The following is a 20,334-nucleotide window of genomic DNA, read 5'->3' on the forward strand; positions in this document are numbered from 1 at the left end:
TTGAATTAGTTTTCTCTGCAAGTTTTCCATGAGAACTGCTGCACTTCCAGTTAACACATCAATAGATCACACAAATGTTTTGCAATCTTGGGGGGTGGGGAGAATAAAGAAACCTGGGCAATTGTCCAGTTAAACATTCACCGTGGTTGCTGGGTGAATAAAAACAAAACATTGCCATCTATTTCAACAGCATTGAAAAAAAAACACTACATAGATACATTTTGCATGAATGGGGAAAAAAGTACACAATGTAGAGGAACTGCAGATTTTTTACCACAAATACTTCAAGATGCTTAACCTGGCATTAGTACGGTGTCACGGTTATTTCTTTCTATATCTTTGGGATCTGTGATACCCCACCTTACTAATGGCGGGTTAATGACATTGAGGCAAAAAAAATTGATAACAAAATTGTGATCTTGCCAGCCTGGTTGGTCAAGTGGTTAGTGTACCTGCTCTGCAACCAATAGGCTGCAGGTTTGAATCCTGCTGTAGGCATGGATGTTTGTGATTGTCTTTACATGAGAGAGAATATTGGGCAGTGTGAGACCACTATCCCAATTATTGGAGACCTGAAGTGTCTTTAGAAAGCTTCATGTGTGGTCTCTAGAGCAGGGTTTCTGGACTATGTGAAAATAAACGGGGGTGGGAGGGAAGTGAAAATCATAAAATTAATAATAATAAAAATATATCCTTATCCCTCCCAGGGTACATATAAGATTAATAAAAGCCTTTCATGGGTGGGAGCCACATCATCAAATTCCTGATATGTACTCTCAGAGGATTTACAGAATAATTGTGATGGTACTACATGAAAAATTTGCATCATTACTAACTTCCTATCTACAATTTTCCTCCAAATCAGTCTGTTACCTGTCAAGACTCCAACATTGTCAGATCTTATATTCCTGTCTTCTAAGGTACTTTTTACTGTATCAGTTGACCTATATCTTGGTCTTCCTCTGGGTCTTTTCCTGCCTACCTGGCAGAGAACACTTGCTTTGCTAATCTTTCCTCTCTCATTCTGTTTAAGTGATCATACCACCTGAATTTAGCTCTGCTGACACATTCCTGGATGCTAGCAATGTCGAGTTCTTTCCTAACATCTTTTGTGATATGATATTGCCATTGATGCCACTCTTCATGACCCTAATGTTTCTCAGGACCTCAAGGGACAGAGATCGTGCATGAGATTTTGTTTTCTTTTGGGTAAAACTGCAGCTAAAACTACTGTTATACTTTGGCAAGCCTTTAAGGATGATGCTTTTATTAACCTCATATATGCCCTGGAAGGGCTAAGAATTTTTTTTTATTCTTCTTCTTTGAGTGCCATCTCTTATCGGAGGTCGGCGACCACCTTGGCAAATTTTGAGCGATTCTCAGGTATTCTGAGCAGTCTCTCAGAGTTCATACCAGTCCACTGTCTGATATCTGCCAGCCAAGATTTTCTTCGTCTTCCTTGTCCTCTTCTTCCATTTATCTTCCCTTTTATAATCAATTGAAGTATCTTATATTTTTCATTACGAAGTAGGTGACCAATATATGCAGTTTTCCTTCTTTTATGGTATCTGAAAGTTCACGTGATTTCCCCATTTGTTCCAGTACTTCCTGATTGGACGTTTTTGCTGTCCATGGGGTTTTTAACATTCGTCTGTATAACCAATCTCAAAGGCTTCAAGTCTTTTTATTGATGTTGTCTTCAAGGTCCAAGTTTCTGCACCGTACAGCAGTACAGACCATACATAGCATTTAACCATGCATACTCTAAGTTCTAAGTTTAAACTGCGGTTACACAGTGTTGATTTCATCAAGAGAAAATTTTTTCTTGCCATTTCAATTCTAACTTTTATTTCCATTTCTGGATTGCAATTTTCATTTAACCAGCATCCGAGATATTTAAACTTTGCCACTCTTTCTATTTGTTTCCTATTTAAAGAAAGTGCTAAATTAAGAATTGGTTTCTTACTTATGACCATGAATTTAGTTTTGGTGATATTTATTTTTAATCCCATTTTTTCACTCTCTGCATTTATTAGTTACAAAAGATTTTGAAGATCCTGAATATTGTCAGCCAGAAGAGCTGTATCATCGGCATATCGGATGTTACTGATGATTTCACCATTTACACTAATCCCTTCCTTTCTTCCTTCCAAGACTTTGAAATATGGCTTCTGAGTAGATGTTAAAAAGAAGAGGTGGCAGCACACATCCTTACTCCTCGTTTGATGTTAATGGAGTCTGTAATAATGTCATCAACTTGAACAGATGCCTTTTGGCTCCAATATAAGTTTTCAATGATCCTGATGTCTTTACCATCTAATCCAATTCTTTTTAATAGTACAATCATTTTAGCATGTTGGACTTTGTCAAATGCTTTCTCGAAGTCGATGAAGTAAATGAATATTACCTTGTTTTGGTCAATACATTTTTGAAATAAGATCTGAGAACAGAAAAGGGCCTCTCTTGTTCCTAAACCGTTTCTAAAGCCGAATTGGGTATCACTGATGGTGTCTTCACATTTTCTGTATATTCTTTTTTGAATTATTTTCAGAAACATTTTGAGAACGTGACTCATTAGGCTGATCATTCTATAGTCATTACAAGTTTTTGCATTTACTTTTTTAGGTAGCATGATGAAGGTCGACTGTAACCAGTCTTGAGGGATTATGCCTGTATCGTAGATCTTATTAAATAGCTTTACTAATATGTTAATGTTGTCACCTTCTAATAACTTGACTATTTCTGCTGGTATTCTATCTGGTCCTAGGGCTTTACCATTTTTAGCTGAGTTTAATGCACATTCTACCTCTGATTTTAGAATGCATGGACCTTCCATATGTTCATAAGTATTTTCTGGGTTCTGTCTGTTATCAGTAAAGAGTTCTGTATATTTCACCCATTCTTGCATTTTGTCATCCTTTTTGGATATAATTTCTCCCTTTTTGTTTCGAAGGATACAGAATTGTTTTTTCTTATATATACCTGAGGTCGCTTTCATCTTTTTGTGTAGATTAAAATTGTCATGTTTTTCCTGTAGAATTTCTATTTCTTTACATTTTTCATTCATCCAGATTTCTTTTGCTTTTTTGATCTTGTATTTAATAATTTTCTGAACCTCTGTATATTTTGTTGGATTATGATTTTTATATGATCTGCGTTGAACCATGAGAGAAAGAATTTCATCAGTTATCCAATCTTTCTATTTTTACTGCTCAATTAGGACATAAGGTATTGGTATATTTCTCTATGAAGACAGATTTCAATTTGTCCCACGATTCATCAACCCTCATGATGTCATCATTCTTGATAAGTGCTAGCTCTTGATTCAGATCTTGACTCAATTTGCTTCTTATCTCTGTGTTTTTTAATTTTCCCAAATCATACCTTTTTTGTTGATGTTTCTTAAGCATAGCTTTCAGTCTAAGTTGTAACTCTGCCACCAGTAGGTTATGATCAGAAGCAATATCTGCACTAGGATAGGTTTTTGTACTCTTTATAGAACTTCAAAATCGTTGATTAATTAGTAAGTAATCAATTTGGTTTCTGACTATATTCCCATTATTATCCTGTGGTGATCGCCAAGTATACAGTCTTCGAGGTGGTAGCTTAAACCATGTGTTTGTAATTATTAGCTCCTCTTCCTGGCAAAATTGAAAAAGACGGTCACCTCTCTCATTTCTTGTGCCCAGTCCATGTTCGCCAACTACATCTCCACTTCTACCTTTCCCAACTTTCACATTGACTATGTTAATATCCTGCTTTTTTGTGTTTTTCATTAGTTCTTTTAACTGATCATAAAATTCTTCAATCTCGGTATCACTCTTGTCAGCAGTAGGGGCATAGACTTGTATAAGATTAACATCTAGTGGTTGTCCTTTCAGTTTTAATAACATCATCCTATCTGAGTAAGGGATGAATTTATTATTATTATTATTAATTTTATGAAATAAGTTAAAATTGCATTGATGACAGATTAATATTTTTTGCTTTAGCAGAAAGATTCTTTATGCAATTTCTACATAATCATCATCAAATTCCTGACATGCACCCTCCCAGGGTGTACAGGATATGATAGTACTGCATGAAAAACTTACATCACCACTAACTTCCTATCTACAATTTTCCACCAAATCAATTACCTGTCAAGACTCCAACATTGTCAGATCTTATATTTCTATCTTCTAAGGCACTTTTTACTTATCAATCCACCTAACTTGGTCTACCTCTTTTTTCCTGCCAACGTGTCAGAGAACACTTGTTTTGCTAATCTTTCTTCTTCCATTCTGTTTTTAAGTGACCATACCACCTGAGATTAGCTCTGCTAACACATTCATGGATACTAACAATGTCACGTTCTTTCCTAATATCCTCGTTTTCAATATGATATTGCCACAGATGCCAACTGTTCATCCCCGTAATATATCTGAGGACTCTCATATCTGTGGTCAAGTGTTTTATTTCTAACCCAGCTCTCACATCCATAAGTTAAATTTCGTTTGAACATTGTCTTGTATATAGGTAATTTAGTGTTGACTAATTTTTCTCTTATTCCATTATTCCATATAAATTTATTCAGTCAACTTTCTATAATACCCACTTTGTTGATTCTGTTGTCTATTTCCATATTTAATTTACTATCTTTACTAAAAATTGTGCGTTGATAGCTGAAATGTTTTACTTGTTCTATAGGTTCTCCATTCACAATACAGTTGATATTTTCAATACCTCTGCCTATTTTCATTGTCTTTGTTTTGTTATTGCTGACCTTCATACCAAATCTATTACAACAGTCATTCAATTTACTCAGGGAATCTTGCAGACTTGTACTGGATTTATTTAAAAGTATAACATCTTCATAGAGCAAAGAGCTGAGATTAACATCTGCAATTTTGATATCAGGTTTAATACTGCTTTTCTTCATAATGTTGATCCATAAAGATAACAAATAACATGGGGATAATGTACATCCTTGTCTGACACCAGATTTAACATCGAATCATCTTCCTGTACTTCAATTCTAACTGCTCACTTACAACTCAAATAAAGACTAAGTATTGCTTAATATCATGTCCCATTAACACCATATAACTGTAGCATTTTTAATAGCTTTTCTCTTGGCATGTTATCATATGCCTTTTCCAGATCTATAAAACGTAAATACGGATCTTTGTTATGTTCCCATGATTTCTCAACTATTTGTTGTAAAGTGAAAATATGATCCTGACAGCCTCTATTTCGCCTGAATCTGGCTTGTTCTAACCCAAGCTTTTCTCCACAATCTTCCTCAACTGTTTCTTAAATATACTTGCATAAATCTTACCAAGGAACATTTAGTAGGGAAATACCTCTGTAATTCTCACATTCAGTTTTATTTATATATGGTTATTATGAGAGCCGTACTCCAATTATCTAGAATTTGTCCCTCTGTCCAGGCCTTCTGAACTATGCAGCGTAGCCACTGTAAGACTTTATACCTCCATACTTGAGTATTTCTGGTCGAATATCGTCTACTCTAACTGCCTTTTCCACATTTCAGGCTTTTGATGGATTTTTCTACTTCAAGTATGGATATGTATTCTTGATTGCATGTCTGTTGGGTGTTTTTTTACCACATTGCTGTCACTGATTGTCTCATTTAGCAATTTTTTGAAGTAATCTCCAAACATCAAGGATATCTTTTTCTCCAGTTTTCGTGTCACATTTATAATCTCTAATTCTTTTTACAGCATTCTTTCCTCCATTTCTGAGCTTTTTCAACAACTTCCAAAATATCTTGCCACCTTTCTGATATTTATTTTCTGTGTTCGTACCGAAGTCTTCTCATCACTTTTGTACATTGTTTAGTTTTCTTACATTTGTCTTTGTATTCTCTGAGAGCACAAGTTGACTTATTCACGAGGAACTTTTGATATATGCGTGGATAGGCTTATGTGTTCATCAGACATTTTTGTAATAGATTTCACGGTTTGATATGAACACAGGTGATTAAGAAAATTACTATTTATTAACTTAAAAGCTAATATTTCACTGGTATTATATCAAGCATCTTCAGAGCACACGACACAAAGTTTGTTACAAATGCAAAACAACCACAAACCACTGTAACAGTGGGGCTAGTAAAAGTAATTGCAGCGTGCAACACAAGATTAAAGTCCTAATATGGCACCATCTAGGTTAAAAAAAAAAAAAAATCAAAGTTTTGAAATAGTAGTCCAAATAATAGCTCTAAAAGAACTACGCAATAATAACCACATTACAATAACAAAATCAGACACAGGTAACGTCACTGTAGTAATAGATACAACAGAATATGAAAGCAAAATGCATACATTGCTCCAAGACCGATCTACATATCAAATCATAAATCGAGATCTCACCAACTCACAAAAGAATAAGGTGTGCAAGTTATTGAACAAAGTCACTTCCTGGCCAAAAGAAATTGTCAAAAAACTCAAACCTTTGCATGTTAAAACACCCAGAATATATGGTGCTCCTAAAATATACAAACCTTTGCGTCCTATTGTAGATAGTATAAACAGTCCTACATATAAACTAGCTAAACATTTAGCCAAATTACTAACCACTTACACAAACAATTCTTCCTCTTTTGTTAAAAATTCTACCCACCTAAAAAGTATTTTAGAAAACTACACTTTAAATAGTTCAGACCTAATGGTGAGGTTTGATATCACCTCATTATTCACTAATGTACCACTGATTGAAACACTTAACTTACTAAATTCACAATTTCCCCCAGATATATTTCAGCTATTTAAATTCACAGTACAGGCAGGTTATTTTACTTGGTAAAGGAAAATATACAAACAATTAGATGGGACAGCTATGAGTTCGCCCCTTTCTCCCCCCACCTTAGCCAATTTCTACATGGAACATCTGGAAAAATTAGCTATCAACACAGCCACTCTCAAACCTAGTCTCTGGCTATGCTATGTTGATGATGTGTTTGCTATTTGGCCACATGGCCCAGACACATTGAATACATTTTTAGTGCATCTAAATCCAGCACTCTAAAATCCACTTTACAATGGAACTAGAAGCCAATGACTGCCTACCTTTCCTGGACACACTGATCACACGTCTTCCAGAAGGTTCCTTATCATTTTCGGTTTATAGAAATCCCACACATACAGGGATACTTATACAAACAATCACACCATCACCCTTCTCAACAATATGGTATCTTAAAAACACTAACCCATAGAGCTAGCGCAATCTGTTCCAATGAAATTGCTCTCACTGCTGAACCTATGTCATAGGTGAGAAGTAATGAACTTCTCACCTATGACACACCTTCTTAACCAACGGTTATAATCCCCATAAAATAGATAACATACTAAATGCTACCCAGAAATCCCTCTATCTACCACAGAAGACTACAACAAAACTATCACCATCCATACATTAAAGGCACATCTGAAAAGCTATCTAGGGTGCTTAACAAACACCAACCACGCACAGTATTTAAACCTTATGTAAAATTAGCAACTCTCATCCGTTCACCTGAGGACAAATGCACTCCTTTATCACATCCAGTAGTCTATGGAGTGCCCTGCTCTTGCCATCAAGCCTACTATGGACACACAGGAAGAACTGTGGACATCCGCCTCAGTGAACACAAAAAATATATCCGACACTTTCGCTATGGCAAGTCGGGTCTGGCAGATCATGCTTTGGATACCCCTGCACACAGGATCAATTGGAAAGAAACAAAAGTAATGCACAGAAGCTTCTAAAAGTCAGAGAGGTTGTTCCTGGAATCAACAGAAGCCTTAAAATATGGCTGTATAAATCTACAAAGATTTGGGAGACAGTCATCTTAAGACCAAATTAACATTTATTACTTTTATTTTATTTCATTTTTTCAAACTTTCTAAGACTATCATTTGGACTACTATTTCAAATTCATTGGACTACTATGCTCTGAAGATGCTGGATATAATACCAGTGAAAAATTAGCTTTTAAGTTAATAAATAGTTATTTTCTTAATCATCTGTGTTCATATCAAACCATGAAATCTATTGCAAAAAAGAACTTTTGATATGCTTTCATCTTTTCTTTCACTGCCTCTTTAACTTCCTGCATCCATCGTGGAGTTCTGATTTTTCTATCCTTGCAGACAACCTCACCACATGCCTCTCTGGCTGAATCAATGAATGTATGTTCTTCTTTTCAATATGAAATTCAATTTTATCCTGCTCAAGACTAGATGGTGATCACTTCCAATTTCAAATCCTCTGTACACTCTGGTGTCCTGAACCAGGGAGAAAACATCACTATCAGCAATGACATAGTCAATGAGACTTTTCTTATTCCTTGCCTCCACGTGAATTTGTGCACATTTTTATGTTGGAACATTGTGTTAGTAATAACCAGTACATGTTCTGAGCAGAAATCCAACAGGTATTTGCCATTATTATTAGCTTTACTCTTTTCTCCAAATTTTCCCAAAATATTTTTGTATGTGTGACAGTCATTTCCTACTCTGCTATTTAGATCCCAACAAGGACCAACTTTTCCTTTTTCCTTGTATCAGTTGCTTCCTCTGAAGCCTCAAAAAATTCTTCCACTTTTACCTTAGTAGAACCTTCTGTGGGACCATAGGCACAAATAAGTCTTATTGTCCAGTTCCCCATTCTGATATTTGCCCACATCACTGTACTTGATATCACCTGCCATTCAAGAAGATTAGTTGCGTATTTAGTGTTTAATACTATAGCTACTCCTTCTTTTCCTGGATTGTTATTGCCTGAATATAGCATTCTGTGTTTGTTGCTTAGAAAGATCTCACCAGTTTTTGTATTTTTTGTGTCAGTCTGGTACTTAAACAATTCCTCCTCTAGCTCGATTTCTTTTCCATTCAGGCTTCTTATATTGATAGTACCGATCTTGAACTGTGGTGATGTTGAGTTGGGATGTGTTTCAGGATTTGTTCCAGTAGCTGACTTTCACTGTTCACCCTGGTTCTCTGGCAAAAACAGTGGGGCCCTTGTTTATTTCAGTAGCTTTGGCACAAAAAAAAAAAAAAAAAAAAAAATCAGAATCTGTATCAAATTCTGTAATGACACAATAGATTAGTAAAGGAATACAGTAGCAGATGTGTTTCATATTTTTGCTAGCCACATAAAAAATAAACTATAGTATCGAATACCAACTGTTTTCTGTATTTATACAGCATAAAACGAATAACACCAGATAAACAACTTGTCATTTATAAAAACCCATGAAACCTAGGTATAGAAAGGTGCCTCATACCAAAAACTTGTTCTCTTTGAGAATAACAAATTTAACTACAATAGATAATTGGTATGATGGGGATGAGAGGCATTATTGCATAGTATATGAGTGCATGTTTTTCACAAATTAACTTTCTTAATCAGTCTCCTGAGAAGACTGATTTTCAGGAATTAAGATCCAAAAAAGTATTATTGATATTCACTGATTTAAATGCCATTTTTGGCCATTTCCTCTTTCCGTTCCATCCATGGGTAATCTATAACCTTTGCCATACCTCCTTATGTGTTCTCTGCATTTCAGTGTTCTATATGTTAGTGATATTAAGTAGTTGGCTATTATGGATAGGCTTGGTAGGTTTCAATATTTATTTTTCTTGAAATTTGACATGTATTTTCAATGAGATCTTTTTATATAAATTGATGTTTTAAATTCTACTTGGTAGGATTTAAAGTGTGATTTGGAGGAAAATTTTTCTTTTCACATCCCTTGAAAGTGCATGTTAATAATTTTATATGTACACAGTGACTGACAATATACATAACAAAGAAGACAAAAACAGGCGATATCTTTCTAAGCAACAAATACAAAATGTTATATTCTGGCAATAACAATCAGGGAAAAGAGGAGTAGCCATAGTATTCAACACTAAATGCGAGGCTAATCTTCTTGAATGGCAGGCAATTTCAAGTAGAGTGATGTGGGCAAATATCAGAATGGGGAATTGGACAATGAGACTTATTTTGCCTATGGTCCCACAGCAGGTTCTACTAAGGAAGAAATGGAGGAATTTTTTGAAACAGCAATCCATTATTGCACTTCCTGAATTTGAAGGACTTCTTGCCGATCTAGCCTTCCCTGCCTTGTTCAGTGACTTGTCCAATTAATAAACCAGCAGCTTTGAAGAATTACTCTTGATTCATGTTTCCAGCTGAGTATTTTATGTAGAGTAAATGTAGAGAAAACTGTACACTTACGTTTCATTATTTATTACAGTACAGTATATATGCAGTAATTTTGTTATTTCACTAAGAGTGCAAAATTAGTTTAAAAAAATAACAAAAACACAGACACATTTCAACACTCAAGCATGTTAATTGTTACCATAGTCTTACAGTTCATATTTCTGACTTGTGACCTCTTTTCAGCTTAGGGATTGTCAGAACTGAACCTCATAAGTTAAGGACTAACTATCTGCTTGTGCTGTTGGTAGTGAAATTATTTTTGCATTGGACTTTTTGCCATGTGTCCTAGGAATTGGCCCACTATCTTGAGTTCTGATGTCATTATACTCAATGAAAACTTCAATGTTCAGCCAACATAGGATACTATTTGTCATACAGTAATGCAACACATCATGCCTCTCTGGAATTGGACAATGAGTCAACACAAGTTTCACATTCGTTTCAGTGTGTGTGTGTGTGTGTGTTATATAATAAAGTGCACAACTGTTTGAAAAGCAAGCAGTTGTTTTCATTTGATTTTATTCTAGATGTTTCAAAACATATGATACTTTAGCATACTGAAAATCAAACTAAGAAATTTAAGTAAATGTTCCAGACTGAATTTCAAACAATAAATTGAGTCAAACTGGAAAATGTTCTAGTAGTTTCTATATTAGCAGTTTAGTTGTCTGTCATCTGCTGGAATTCTGCTAGTTTTTGTGCTGCTGATAGTGGGTTTACTGATAACTATGATGTTAATTACTCGCCTGACTATTTAGGTGGTTAATAGTGCTACTTTTATAAAATTCCAAAAATGATTATTGCATTTGCAGTGTTATGGCACTGTGAATGATGAAAGCTTGGGAAGGAAGAAAAAAAAATTATTAATAATGGATTTGAATATCCATAGGTTTCATTTAGGAAATCTATGTGAATGGAGGCTCTAAGAAATGGCCACAGAAGTAATGGATGAATAAAGGGAACAGGAGTTTTAATTCACTGTACTTGAAGTTGGACTAAATTGATAGCTAGTTGCTGCACTTATTTTAACAGATTAAAAGAAAGTGTAGGAAATTCTGAAGTAAGTTTTGGTGAACACTAGCTGTTGAAACTATTAGAAGATTCATATTGTAGAAATTAAATGTAGTAATATAGCTGTCTACTCACTTAGCTAATTTGTTCCAAGTCAGCAGTACATGTGATGACATTTACTAGTATTTGTAGAACTATGGAACTACATTGACAACTAAATTAAATGATGGGGAGAATAGAATCTCTGGAAAAATTTGCAACCATCTTGGTCATTATAGTCTCTGCTTTTGCTAAAATCAGACGAATTTCAGTACTTCTTGGAATTGGGGAAATATGTATGCCAGTAAACGTTCCGTATATTTTAAACCCATTAAAGAAATTTATTTGAGTAGGTTAAAATTTCATGAAATATAAAAAAAAAATTTTTCTTTTGCAGCTGATGTTCAAATAGTGCAACCACATGTGCCCTATATGGTTCAGTTTATAACACATATAGCTCAAGATCTTGATCATTCAGACAGCAATATTGCTGCTTGTGCTGGTCTTATAGGGTAAGTTTTGAGAAATCAGTTCTAATGGCATATACAGGGTGTCCCAAAATTCACGCGAGATTTAAATTTAGCGCCATTTGTGCGGTAAAGTGTTGCCAACGAGAAAAAAAGACAGCGTGACAGCTGACAGTTCAGGGTTATTAAAAATGGAGCGCTACACGAAAGAACAATGCATTTTCATTGTTGAGCAATATTTTAAAAATAATAAATTTGGCAGCTACAGTTCGCAATTTTCATACAAAATATGGTCGGAATAGTGATTTAACTTCATCAACTGTAAAAAGATTAATTAAAAAATTCAAGGAAACTGGATCAATTAGTGATCTTATACACCCTGGCCGTCATTCAACAGAAAACATCGAGGCAGTTCGTGAGAGTTTTTCTGAGAGTCCAGGAACATCAGTTCGGCACCGTGGTCTTGAATTGGGCATTTCGCGAAGCTCTCTACAGCATATTCTCACGAAAGATTTGCATCTTTATGCTTACAAAGCTCAATTGACTCAAGAACTGAAGCCTACTGACCACACACACAGCGAAGAGAGTTCGTTGAATGGATTATGGAACAACAAGTGGATGCTTATTTTTCGAACAAAATTATCTTCAGCGATGAGGCTCATTTTCATCTTGATGGCTTTGTTAATCGACAAAATTGTCGCATTTGGGATTCAGAAAATCCACGAGTGATTGTTGAGAAAAAAATGCATCCACAACGTGTCACTGTTTGGTGCGGATTTTGGGCTGGAGGCATCATCGGTCCATTCTTCTTCGAAAATGCGGCTAGTAAGGCAGTAATAGTTAATGGTGCTCGCTATCGCGACATGATAATCCAGTTTTTTGTGCCTAAATTGCAAGATATGATGTGGGTGACATGTGGTTTCAACAAGACGATGCCACATGCCATACAGCCCGAGAAACAATTCAATTACTGCATGAGTCATTTCTTGGTCGTGTAATTTCCCGTTTTGGTGATCAGAATTGGCTGCCCAGATCATGTGACTTAGCACTGTTGGATTTTTTCCTTTGGGGTTTTTTGAAGTCTAAGGTTTATGCCACCAAGCCCACGACCACCCACACTTTGAAGGAGGAAATTGAGCACTGTATCAATGAAATTCAGCCACATTTATGCAAAACGGTCATGGAAAATTTCGACAAAAGAGTGCGTATGTGCCAGCAAAGCCGTGGATGCCATTTACCCGATATGCTATTCCATGCATAACACTATACTGTATACTTTATGAATCAATAAGAAATTAGAATTTTTAATTAAAAACCTGTGTTTTCTATCAAAATTACTTCTTGCGTGAATTTTGGGACACCCTGTACTTTTTAGGGTTTGATGAAAATTTTAAGTGTGGTGTTACTGTTATAGAGCAATTAAAAGTTTTCTCATCAGATTGTAAGGGGTGTGAAATTAAAATTTTCTTTTCTAAGAACTGTATGTAGATTACTTTAGGAAATGTCATAATTTGATTATATAGACTAAGATTTAAGACACTTATTAAAGGGCAGTCTTCGATTTATAATGATAGTGATACTGCAGTAGCATTTTCCCTTAATAACACTTTTGTTGCCAGTCACTCGACAAAATTAATCTTCATCTATAATACCATATTGTAAACAAATTCCTTACCTAAAACCAGCACAACAATTCCTCATGAGAGGTGATTAGCAGAAATTTCACTTGATATGGGAGGAAGAAATTCCTCCCATACCAACAATTCCACTATCCACTACTGGAGAATAGTGGATAGTGGAATTGGTTGCCAGAGGCGGTTATGAGTACTGTGTCAGTAGTGGTTAGTATAGGCCTCTCACAATGAGGCTTTGGGCTCCGTGGAAATGTCCAGGGTTTGACAAATATGCTCTCTCACTTGTATATGGCAGGTAGATTTTGCTAACTGGTGAGTAGCTGAGATTGGACAGATTACAATATTTTTTATTCAATAAAAAGATAACTTCTGTCATAGTACAGCACCACTAATCACTTTCAGCAAATCCCATTGATTTACTGGGCATATCGTTAATAAAATGGGTGTTGGGGGGGGGGGGGGTCTTGGATGAGTAAATTTTTTTGTGTGGTAAGTAGTTTCACTTAATTTACTGAGCCCTGGAGATGCCAATATAATAATAACATAGGTAGACATTACTTGATTGGCATCTCCAATATCTACAAATGTAATTAGGTTATAATGAACCAGATAATACTTAATTTTAATATTTCGTCTGAAGTTTCTGCATATATGCAAAAATTTCAATATAGGTAGGCAAAAATAGGATAGAACTGTGATATAAAAGTAGCTGAAGGGGTAATGGGAAGATTGTAGGAAGAATATATAAAAATAGCATAATGAAACTTCAAAAACAGAAAAGAAACCTTTAGAAATGGAAAACTGTGGTCATAAAGATTATATAAAAACTCAGGAATATTCTTCATGTGTGGAGTAATTGTTCTAGAAAAATTTTAAATCAAATGACAGGAATAACTGTCAGAAAATATCCAAAAAGTGTGCAACTGAAATATATATTCAGTAGATTCCAGTAATAGGCCAGTTAATTGGGGCAGCTGTTTTATTGGAAGACAAGTCTGGAATTACAAAAATAAAATAATAACAAAAATTTGCTTCATTTATTTGGGATATCATGCTGTTTAATTGGACCAGCTAGTAACCTCTACCACATGGAGTATTAGAAAAATTACGCAATCTTGATTCATACATCTAGTGCTGATGACATCTGCAATGCTGAAGAAACAGAACTGTTTTATTGTGCCACATTGGATGGTTCCCTGTGTTATGAACACACTATACTGTTTGAATTGGTGAAAATAATAGATTGTGTGACAGTGTTATGCATTTCAAATATGTTAGGAACTGATTAATGGCAGCTGCTAGTTATTGGAATAAGGGACAGGCCTCAATGCTTTAAAGAAATTAGAATGGAGAGTTTGAGTTCATTACCTTGGGATAATACTCCCAAGCTTGGGGAAGATATCTGAATTTTTTTAAGAATTCACTTATGAGTTTTGAGAAATTTATTACTGGATTATGAATATTTCATGCAGGAAAGCAATGGATTCAGTGCTATATCTGAAAATATTTCACTTAAATATTTAAGGAGAAATATTAAAGTATTTTTATGGCAAATATTGTACTTGAATTTGGGCCAATTGTTTAATTGTGTACTTCAACAATTTCTTTCAGATTTTGCATTATGAGTTCTTTGACCTCCATATATAGAGATTACATACTTCATCTGTAAGTCAGTAATTTTGCTACACAATAAACGAAAAAATTGTCTAAACTGTGTTACGTATATACATCTTTTAAATTCTTGACATGCAACTTCATTTAATTGGACCAAGTTATGCTGTTTCTGATGTGACCTGATAATTAAGTGGAAATCACTTCATTGAAAAAAAAGTGGAGGAAAACTTGGAATTCCAGATGTGGAGAAACTGGTTCTTGAAACTCTTTCAGAATTTTTTTTACTGTTAGCTTGTCTTCCCCATTTGGTCTCTACAAAAAATTGCTTGAATGTGATTACACACTTCATCTTAAAGTGACATGTTGATTCATTAGTAAAATCAATCGGGCATTATTTAGAGGGAAATTTTCGTTTTTATAAATCTTGAGGGGAGGGGAATTATGAGCTGATGTGTTTTCGACAAATAGCAGAGCCATCTTTGTTTCTTAGTCTGAAGATATGGTCTATTGTTGCCACAAAGTAATTCACATACTAATCTTGAAAATTTCATAGATCATTCATGGCTATTCATAAAATCACTGGAATTTGACTCTTAATCACATTCTTCAATGATCTCAGGTTCTTGGATTGAGCCCTGTTCTGTCCTTGAAACACGCAAAGCATTCATAGTTTACTCTAGATTTGGAAATGCAACTTGTACCTTTTTTTCAGATCAAAAAATAGTCCATCCCTTCTCACAAACCATTTTGGCCAACACATCTGTATCTTTTTCATGTTTCTTTGCAAACCACTTGAGCAGTTTCTTTTCAAGAAGCAGTAAAATTTCCTCACTTAGTTTTAACCACTTAAACAACATGCAGGTATTAATGAGTCTTTCACAATTGATTGCAATGCACAACATATGACTTTAGGATGTTTTATCACCTTGCACAATTTATCTTGTTATATCATTAAGACTAAACATAAAAAATGAAGGTGTGTTCTTCCTCTAGCTGGAAACAAATCCCTAATACATAAATATGTAAAAAGTAGGTCAAAATTCAGTGGATGTGGGGAAAAAAAAATTGAATGCACATTTCTTTTAATATTCATTGTATGATGCAATATCTTGTGGATTCAGTGCTCTGCTCTATTCCCAAATAATATGTACTTCTCGCTAATAAGGTATTATCATGTCACTAATTTGAACAGGAGAGGGGAAGGAAATTGCACACCTTAAAAAAAATGTGCAGTATCACATTATGTTAATACTCACTCTGTGTGAACAAGTTTATTACAGAATTGCTCCTGCAAATACTGGTTTTAACGGCGCAGTGTTTTTATTACCATGAGATACCATTTTCTGTTTCAGCTGTTAAGATAAGAATTTCTACTGCTCGAAGTGGATCTTGTAAAAATGCTGATGCTTAAATGTAGGCTTTTGTTTCTGGTTTCAATACTAAGGAAGAGAATCAAATAATGAAGCTAAAAGTAGACTTCATCAGTTCATGAGAAATGCTTTTTATAGATAATACATGTTTGCTTACAGAAATAAACTAATTGGAATACTAAGTCAAGGAACCAAGAAATGATTGATCATATGGTAAAGAATGTTCTTTAAAATATTTTGTTTATAGAACACTTAAAAAATCTTTTGATGCCTTTTTTTTAAAAAAAGAAATTGCATTACTTTTATATGCAGAAGTGTAATTTTCTGCTGAAACTGAAACATTTTTATCATTCATTTTACTATCAGAAAATAAGATCAAATTTTCAATAGTTTGTTTAGGTAAGTATCAAGAAATCCATTAGCAATATCTAAGTTATAAATAGGATACTATGTATTCTTAATATGAATTTATTGAATGTAGATGAATTCAATTGTGAATGTCAAAGCTGTATAACTGAGAGGAGACCTCCACATAGCCTTTAAAGGAATGCGGAGAACCAACCAGGGCTTCTGGCCTAATGTCCAATCCTCACCTTCTCATGGTGCACCCTTTTGGGTATCTACCTGGATACTGAATGAAAGAGGATGGGCTGCCAATTTGGGATTTAGCCGATCAAATTGTATTCTTATTGGCTTAAACCAATATACAAATGATGGTACAACATGACAAAATTTCATGCCAGATGGGGCACCGCCTGGTTAAACAAGGCCTCCATTGTTTTCACCAGGGAACCAGGGTGAACAGCAAAAAGTCAGCTACTGGAACAAATTTGAAAAAACACCCCAACTCAGCATAACCAGAGTTAAAGATCGGTACAGTCAAAATAAGCCTGAATGGAGCTAGCTGAGGAATTAGATAAGTACCAGATCGACATAATAGAGGTGACTGAAACAAAAAAGACAAAAACTGGTGAGATCTACCTCAGCAATAAATACAAGATGTTATATTCAGGCAATGACAATAATGGAAAAGGAGTAGCCATAATATTCAACACAAAATACGAGGCTAATCTTCTTGAATGGCAGGCACTCTCAATTAGAGTGATGTGGACAATTATCAGAATGGGGGAATTGGACAATGACTTATTTGTGCCTATGGTCCCACAGAAGGTTCTACTAAAGTAGATGTGGAGGAATTTTTTGATAAAAGCAACTGACACAATGAAAAAGGAAAAGTTGGTCCTTATTGGGGATATAAATAGCAGAGTAGGAAATGATTGTCAGACACGCGAAAATATTTTGGGAAAATTTGGAGAAAAGAGCAAAGCTAATCATAATGTCTGTTGGATTTCTGCTCAGGACATGGACTGGTTATTACTAACACCATGTTCCAACATAAAAATGTGCACAAATTCACATGGCGAGAATAGGCAAGGAATAAGAAAAGCCTCATTGACTATGTCATTGCTGATAGTGATGTTTTCTCCCTGGTTCAGGACACCAGAGTGTACAGAGGATTTGAAATTGGAAGTGATCACTATTTAGTCTTGAGCAGGATAAAATTGAATTTCATATTGAAAAGATGACATGTAAGAAAGTTTTAAAGCGAATAAAAGTTGAGCAGTTCTCAGATGTGAACTGTAGACTAAAATACACAAAGATTATTGAAGAAAAAATGAAAGAGTTTGAGAACAGGAATCAAACCTTGGAGATTCAGTGGCAAACTCTGAAGAAAACATTGATTGATTCTGCCAGAGAGGCATGTGGTGAGGTTGTCTGCAAGGATAGAAAAATCAGAACTCCCTGGTGGACACAGGAAGTTAAAGAGGCAGTGAAGGAAAAGAAGAAAGCATACCAAAAGTTCCTGTCAAATGAGTCAGCTTGTGCTCTTAGAGAATATAGAGACAAATGCAAGAATGCTAAACACCGTGTAAAACTAGCTAAACAAAAGTCATGGGAGGACTTTGGCAAGAATATAGAAAATAAATATCAAGAAGGGGGCAAAATATTCTGGAGGTTGTTGAAGAAACTTAAAAATGGAGGAAAGAGTGCTGTAAAAGGAATTAGAGATGATAAAGGTCACATGAAAACGGGAGAAAAAGATATCCTTGAAGTATGGAGTAATTACTTTGAAAAACTGCTAAATGAAACAAGCAGTGATAACAGCACAGTGGTAAAAAACACTGACCAGGCATGCAGTGAGGAATACATATCCATACTTGAAGCAGAAAAAGCCAGCAAAGGCTTGAAATCTGGAAAGGCAGCTGTAGTAGATGATATTTGACCAGAAATGCTGAAGTATGGTGGTATAAGAGTCTTACATTGGTTGCACTGTATAGTTCAGAAAGCCTGGACAGAGGGACAAATTCCCAATGATTGGAGTAGAGCTCTAATAATACCTATATATAAAAAATGGAAATAAAACTGAATGTGAGAATTACAGAGGTATTTCCCTACTGAGTGTTCCCGGCAAGATCTATGAAAGTATACTTGAGAAACGGTTGAGAAGAATTGTGGAATTAAAGCTTGGTGAAGACCAAGCTGGATTCAGGCCAAATAGAGGCTGTCAGGATCAGATCTTCACTTTACGACAAATAACAATCTGGAAAGATTGTTATTTGTCGGAAAAGGCATATGACAAGGTGCCAAGAGAGAAGCTATTCAATACGCTACAGTTATATGGTGTAAATGGGACATTATATCAAGCAATTCTTAGTCTTTATTTGAGTTGTAAATCAGCAGTTAGAATTGAAGGAAGTACAGAAAGATGGTTTAATGTTGAATCTGGTGTGAGACAAGAATGTTCATTATCCCCTCTATTATTCATTATTACCTATACGGATCACATTATGAAGGAAAGTGGTATTAAACATGATATCAAAATTGGAGATGTTAATGTCAGCTCTTTGCTTTATGTGGACGATGTTATACTTCTAAATAAATCCGCTACAATTCTGCAAGATTCTCTGACTAAATTGAATAGCTGTTGTAATAGATATGGTATGAAGGTCAGCAATAAAAAGACAAAGACAATGAAAATAGGTAGAATCATTGAAAATGTCAACTGTGTTGTGAATGGAGAACCTGTGGAACAAGTAAAACATTTCATCTACTTAGGCATGATTTTTACTTTAGGTGGTAAATTAAATATAGAAATAGACAACAGAATCAACAAAGCTGGTATGGTAGGAAGTCAATTGAATAAATTCATATGGAATAAGAAAGAAATTAGTTGGAACACTAAATTAGCTGTATACAAGACAAAGTTTTAACTTATGGATCTGAGAGATGGGTCAGAAGTAAAACACTTGACCAAAGACTAGAGACCACAGATATGAGAGTGCTGAGAAAGATTATAGGCATGAACAGATGGCATCAATGGCAGTATCATATTAAAAACGAGGATATTAGGAAAGAACTTGATATTGTCAGCATCCAGCAATGCATTAGCAGAGCTAATCTTAAGTGGTATGGTCACTTAAAGAGAATGGGTGAAGAAAGATTATCAAAACAAGTGTTCTCTGCCAGGTTGGCAGCAAAATGACCCAGAGGAAGACCAAGATATAGGTGGATTGATACGGTACAAAGTGCCTTAGATGATAGAAATATAAGATTGATAATATTGGAGTTTTGACAAGTAACAGACTGATTTGGAGGAAAATTGTAGATAGGAAGTTATTAATGATGTAAATTTTTCATGTAGTACTGTCGTATCCTGTACACCCCTTGAGGGTACAGATCAGAAATATGATGATGGTGTATTCTTAATCCGTTGTAAAAAAAGGAAAAATTCATGTGATTTTCATATTTACTTATAAAAATTATGTATATTTTAAATCCATGCTCTCCTGACTGCACTCTGGTAAAGTGAAACCAACAGTGGCATTTTTTTTTTTTTTTTAAATGCAGCATACAGAATAAGGCATAATTCAGTGTAAAAAAACTGCTTGCTTCTTTGAAGTTGGGAGGAGGGTAGTCAGT

At 34.9% G+C, this 20,334-nt stretch overlaps 1 protein-coding gene across 2 annotated transcripts in view; it reads left to right on the forward strand.

The window, feature by feature from the left end:
- The window catches only part of Fs(2)Ket (Importin subunit beta Fs(2)Ket), a 302,779-nt gene that overhangs the window by 236,624 nt on the left and 45,821 nt on the right, over positions 1-20,334 (forward strand). For both annotated transcript variants that reach the window (XM_090405664.1, XM_090405665.1), the window contains exon 18: positions 11,666-11,780. In XM_090405664.1, the coding sequence (XP_090261790.1) occupies positions 11,666-11,780 (115 nt within the window). The remainder of the gene's footprint in view (positions 1-11,665; positions 11,781-20,334) is intronic.

Source organism: Typopeltis vanoorti, chromosome 15, assembly GCF_054136105.1.
Source record: "Typopeltis vanoorti isolate ZY-2024b chromosome 15, IOZ_Tvanoo_1.0, whole genome shotgun sequence".
Classification (NCBI taxonomy): Eukaryota; Metazoa; Arthropoda; class Arachnida; order Uropygi; family Thelyphonidae; genus Typopeltis; species Typopeltis vanoorti.